Here is a 6,151-nt window from a genome sequence, read left to right as displayed (position 1 = left end):
TTATTCTCTATATAGTTGGAAATTTAAAAAATTTAAAAATACATGGATAAATTATTAGAATTAATAAATGAATTTAGCAAAGGTGCTGGCTTCAAGACCAATATACAAAAGTCAAATGTAGTTCTATACATACCAGAAATAAATCACTAGAAAATGAAATTTTGCTATTTAAAATAAGATAGGTCTTCCCATCATGGCTCAGTGGTTGGCAAGCCCGACTAGGAACCATGAGGTTGCGGGTTCAATCCCTGGCCTTGATCAGTGGGTTAAGGGTCCCACACTGCCATGAGCTGTGGTGTAGGTTGCAGACGTGGCTTGGATCCTGTGTTGCTGTGGCTGAGGTGTAGGCCAGCGGCTACAGCTCCAATTGGACCCCTGGCCTGAGAACCTCCATATGCTGTGGGTATGGCCTTAAAAGACAAAAAGACCAAAAAGAAAAAAAAAATTGGAGTTCCCATTGTGGCACAGTGGAAAGGAATCTGACTAGGAACAATGAGGTTGCAGGTTTGATCCCTGGCCTCGCTCAGTGGATTAAGGATCTGGCATTGCTGTGGCTGTGACACAGGCCAGCAGCTGTAGCTCTGATTTGACACCTAGCCTGGGAACCTCCATATGCTATGAGTGAGGCCCTAAAAATCGAAGAAAAAAAAATAACAAAACATCAAAGATCTAGAAAAAAATCTTAACAAGATGTGAACTCTATATACTTAAAAACAATAAAACATTATTAGGAGAAATTACAGGCATTTAAATTAATGGAGAGATAGATCATTTTCATGGATTGGAATATTCAACCCTATATAATCCTATTGTTGTTTCCTGGGCCTGTGGTTATAAAGTGCTAAAAATAAAAATTTATTGTCTCAATCCTGGAGGCCTGAAGTCCAAAATCAAGTTATCAACAGAGCCATTCTCTCTCTAAACCTGTATGGAAGAATCTTTCCTTGCTGCTTCTGGTGTGCATCAGCAATCCTTGGCATTCCTTGGCTTGTAGCTGCAGCACTTTTTTTGTTTTTTCGTTTTTAGGGCTGCACCTGAAGCATATGGAAATTCCCAGGCTAGGGGTTGAATTGGAGATCCAGCCTTTGCTAAAGCCACAGCAACACCAGATCCGAGCAGCCTCTGTGATCTACACTACACCTTGTGGCTATGCCTGATTTTTAACCCACTGAGCAGGGCCCTGGGTCAAACCTGCATCTTTATGGATACTAGTCAGGTTCATTACTGCCGATCCACAATGGAAACTTCCAGCTGCAGCACTTCAATCTCTGCCCCAATTATCATCTGGCAGTTTCCACTCATATGTCTATTTCTCCATCTCTTCTTCTTATAAGGATAACAGTCATATTAAATAAAGGGCCAACTCTACTCCAACATGACCTCATCTTAAGCAATTACATCTGTGACAACCCTATCTCCAAATAAAGCCATATTCTGAGGGTCAAGACCTCAACATATCTTTGGGGGGACACAATTCAATACCATGAATAACAAATGCCATTTCTTCAAAACAAGTCTATAGCTTTAGTGTAATACTAGCTGATTCTAAAATTAATTAATTAATTAATTAATTAATTTTGTCTTTTGTCCTTTTAGAGCCACACCAGCGGCATATGGAGGTTTCCAGGCCAGTGGTCTAATCGGAGCTGTCGCTGCCAGCCTACACCAGAGCCACAGCAATGCCAGATCCGAGCCTTGTCTGTGACCTACACCACAGCTCATGGCAACACTGGATCCTTAACCCACTGAATGAGGCCAGGGATTGAAGCTGCAACCTCATGGTTCCTAGTTCTAAAATTTATAAGGAAAATTTTGTTATATTTGGCAAGCCGATTCTAGAATTCATATGAATATGCAAAGGGTCAAGAAAATCCAAGACAATCTTGACATAATGAGACAGAGGACTTTTTCTACCAGATGCCAAGATTTATTATAAACTTGTTACAGAAATTAAGACAATGTGATATTTCCCCAAAAAGAAACAAAAAGAATAGATTACATTGTCTTTAAACAAACCCACACATTTATAGACAATTTATAATTGCAAAGTTGACAATAAAGAATAGTGGATGAAAGACTTTTAAAAAAAATGGCGCTTAATTAATTTATCATTCACATGGAAGAAATGAAACCTGAGTTACCTCATACCATCCACAAAACCCAACTTCAGATAGATTGTAGATTTAAATGAAAAGGACAAAGTAATAACATTTCCATAAATTAATCAGGACCTTTGGTAGGAATATTTTTTCTTGACAGGCACAAGAAACACTAAGCATAAAGATCTTTTATATTCATCAGAAGACACCAATAATAAAGTGAAAAGGCTGACTTCTGAGTGGGAGGAGATATATGAAATACACATATTCACAAAGAACTCATATCCAGAATATATATCCATAAGGAAATGGCAGACAATCCAATACAAAAATGGCTAAGAGTCTTGAACAGGCACTTCATAAAAGAGGCCATCCAAATATCAAAAAACATGAAATGGGTTCTCTTTAGAAATCTGGGACCTCCAAATTAAAATCACAATATGATACCAATAAGCCCCCGCCAGTATGGTTAAAATTAGAAAGATGTACAGTAGTAATTATTGGCAAAGATGTGTGGCGACGGGAAATCTTATAAATGGCTAGTGGCAGTACAAACTGAAGCAACCACTTTCTAAAATTGTTTGAAACTATTCTCTTAAGTTTCCCATATACACAACAAACAATTTCATTGCTAGGGATAAACTTAGCATATGTGTCACAAAAGGCAGGAATGTTTACAGCAGACTATACCTAGTAGCCCCAAACTGGAAACAATTAAAATGTCCATCAGTAGTAGACAGTTACTTTGCAGCACTGCCATTAAAATGTAATACTATACAGCAGTCAAAATGAATGACAGTCTAATCTATCATAGCTGTATCTCCAACACAATGTTGAATGAAAAAACAGCAAATTTTGACTTTGAACAAGTTAATTAATCTCTTCGTTTATATCTCCTGGATAAAATTTGTGCATCTGAGGATTGTGGTGAGGATTAAATGGAAGATTCAGTCAGATTTGTTTTTTTTTTTTTCTTTTTTCTTTTTAGTAGCAGTCATGGCATGAGAAGCTCCCAGGCCAGGGATCAAACCCATGCCACAGCAGTGACCAGAGCCACAGCAGTGACAATGCTGGATCCTTAACCTACTGAATCACCAGGAAACTCCTCATGTCAAGTGTTTGGCTTAATAAATATCAGCTATTATTTATTCATAGCAGGCCACCTTCTTGGAAATGATCATTAAAGTATGGTGCAAGAATTCCCTTGTGGCTCACCTGGTTAAGGATCTGGCGTTGTCACTGCTATGGCTCAGGTTACTACTGTGGCACAGGTTCAATCCCTGGTGAGGGAACTTCCGCATGCTGCCCCACCCCAATGTGGAGCAGCGAACTTACAGCATCAACTATATACACCCCTAAGAGTCTCCCCTCAACCACTTTCTCTACCTTTTCATCATTGGGTCTCGGTCTCTTTAAGAAGTCAACCATAGCTGAAGAAAGGGGAATGCTGGGAAGGTCCACTCAGCTCAGGTCTGGAGCACTATGGGAAAAGGGGCGGAGACTATGGCTGCGCACGCGCAGTTGTCCGGGTGTTGCGTTGGGATGGATCAGGCGGAGGAATTCCAGTAAAAGAAAATAATCTTCATCCCCGAGCAGGGGCCTTCGGTTTTATTCCCCTTTTCTTCGTCGGTGTTCCCCGGGAACAGAAAGGCCACTAGAAGGTGAGCGCGGCAGGTGGCAGCGGGAGGGGCCGCACGGGGCGGGGCAGCGGCTGCGCCACGTGACGAGGCGGGCGCCGGGCGGAAGCGGAGCAGTCGGACTGGGCAGCTGACGCGTTGCGGTTTTGCTGCTGGGACGCGCTGACAAGCATATGCGGGTTGTGTTCTCACCATTCGATACAACGTTGCCGCGTTTGTACTCGGTGACCGGCGTGGGAATTACTGGTGGGGACGAGATTTTCGGAGCGAATATGACACGAGCATCCATAGATTATTTTAACTGTGGCAAGTGGTTAGAAGTTCTCATCTGTAGTACAGGCTATTAAGCCAGCTGCCCATTTCCATGTCTGGCTTGACTGTTTGGATTAAAAACAACTTTGAAGAGCCTCTTTTTTGCTTCAGGTTTACTGCGTCCTATTTAGTACGATTATTTTTAGGGGATGGGAAGTCTGCTTGATGACTAATAAGAGTATCTTGTTTACAAGAAGGCGATTGGAAAGTGGAGCTATGAGGGGCTCATACCAGGGCACGGCCCCCTTGGAGACCCTGAAATGTGCAGGTGGTCAACTTTACCTGTGGTGGCATCTTGCGCTCTGATCTATCATTAGGCCTTATGCTCTGATCTAGCGTTAGGCCAAAGAGGTTGGGTGCTTAGGGAGGCTTCCAGTAAATACTGAGTTCGAGGTAGAGGTGGGGAACTTTATGTGCCTCACTTTTAAAGGTAAAAGCTGCTGTGGGCCTCCAAATACTAATTCTCATGGAGTCAGAAACTGTATTTCTGAGTCCTTTCTTCTAAGAGCTTGGTAACTTCCTCCCACGTCTTGCTTTGCTAGTCTAATTTTCTCAGTAACTTTCAACATATAAAAGACCAATGTTTGTCTTTAAAGATATTAGGGAAGTGGGAGTTACCGCTGTAAGACTGTTTTCTTATGTGAAGGTAGCTTCTAAAAGAGCAGAAGGCAGGAAGAAGAGAGAATAGTCGTGGCCCCAGAAGGGTTGTTTTTTCAAATGCCTGCTCCTGAAACCTTGTGCTCAACATAAAGCTTTTGATATAAATAAACATGGGGAAAAAAAAGAAAGAATAAACCCGAATATCAACACTTTATGTTGTGTTTTAGGAATCCAGCTATCCATCACCAAGAAGAAATCTATTAGTTTTAGACTGGGGAATTCCTTTCCATAAAAATTTAGAATGAAAGAACCTTTGGATGGTGACTGTGGCAAAGCAATGGTACCACAGCAGGGACTTCTGGACAAAATTAAAGAAGAACCTGACAATGCTCAAGTAAGCATTTCATCTTTATTTTAAAAAACTTTTTTTTTTTTTAAATTTATTCTTTTCTAGCTGGTGAATTCAAATTTTTAGGTAGTTTCTGACTTACAAGGTAACCCAAGCTGATTTTTTTCCCCACGTTAGATGAGTATATCACCTTTTCTGCTCTTTGAATGAAAAAAGATCTTGGTAACTCTATGATATTTCTTTTTGTGAGAAGAAAGTAATGTGTATTACCGTTTTTCCGTTACTTCTTAACTTAAAAAAAAATTCTCTTGTATCTGATAGTGGTTGCTTTTTATTCTATGCCTGTTTGTGGCCTACTCTAGCCAGGCTTGGGGGATCCAGGTGTGAGCACAGTCAGTTTTAGTCCCTTTCCTTGCAGAGCTTGCCGGTTGGTAGAAGAGATAGACATTACATAAGTAATTGTTCAAATAATACATATAATTACAAACTATGATGAGTGCTGTGGAAGAAAAGTCTAAAATGGGGAATCTGACCTAGTTTTGATTGGGGACAGGGGGCTAGAGAAGAATTTGTAAGCTGCATTATGAAGAATGAATTGACTAGGTAAAGGCATGGAGGACAGTGTTCCATATAGAAGGATCTGTATATAGGAGAGCTCTGAGTTGGGAAGATGCATGGTTCTTTTGAAGAACTGCAAGACCAGTGGGCCTGGAACAGAAAAGGTGTGAAAATGGTGAAGATGAGAATGACAATGATGATCATAACAGCAATACTAACTATTAGTGGTATTAATATATTAATATGTAGAGTATATCATTATAATGTGACATTATAACTATTAACCTATTATTATTAATACTTACAGTGCTTAGAGTGTGCTGGGCACCAGTCTCACAACCATGTTATTATGTCCATTTTATTTTTTAATTTTTAAAAAAGTTTTTGGCTGCATCGGTGGCATGCAGAACTTCCCAGGCCAGGAATCAAACCTGTGCCACAGCAATGACAATGCCAGATCCTTAACCCACTGAACCATCAGGAAACTCCCTTATTATCTCTATTTTAGAGATGAGGAAACCAAAGTATAAAGAGGTCATGCGGTTTACCATAGCTCACAGCTCATAAAGGGCAAAGACTGGGTTCAAATCCAGGTG

General features: G+C 40.5%; 1 protein-coding gene across 8 annotated transcripts in view; it reads left to right on the top strand.

Annotated features, from left to right (window-relative positions):
• The first annotated feature begins 3,610 nt into the window (after positions 1-3,610).
• Positions 3,611-6,151, top strand: part of ZMYM6 (zinc finger MYM-type containing 6) — a 52,664-nt gene continuing 50,123 nt past the window's right edge. For 2 of the 8 annotated variants that reach the window (XM_047793273.1, XM_047793280.1), the window contains exons 1-2: positions 3,840-4,159; positions 4,876-5,042. In XM_047793273.1, coding sequence (XP_047649229.1) covers positions 4,950-5,042 — 93 coding nt within the window. In that variant the 5' untranslated portion in view covers positions 3,840-4,159; positions 4,876-4,949. The other 6 variants (XM_047793277.1, XM_047793278.1, XM_047793275.1 and 3 more) reach the window with 6 other exon arrangements.

The sequence above is a fragment of the Phacochoerus africanus genome, chromosome 8 (assembly GCF_016906955.1).
Source record: "Phacochoerus africanus isolate WHEZ1 chromosome 8, ROS_Pafr_v1, whole genome shotgun sequence".
Classification (NCBI taxonomy): Eukaryota; Metazoa; Chordata; class Mammalia; order Artiodactyla; family Suidae; genus Phacochoerus; species Phacochoerus africanus.
This window is presented reverse-complemented; position numbering and strand designations above follow the sequence as displayed.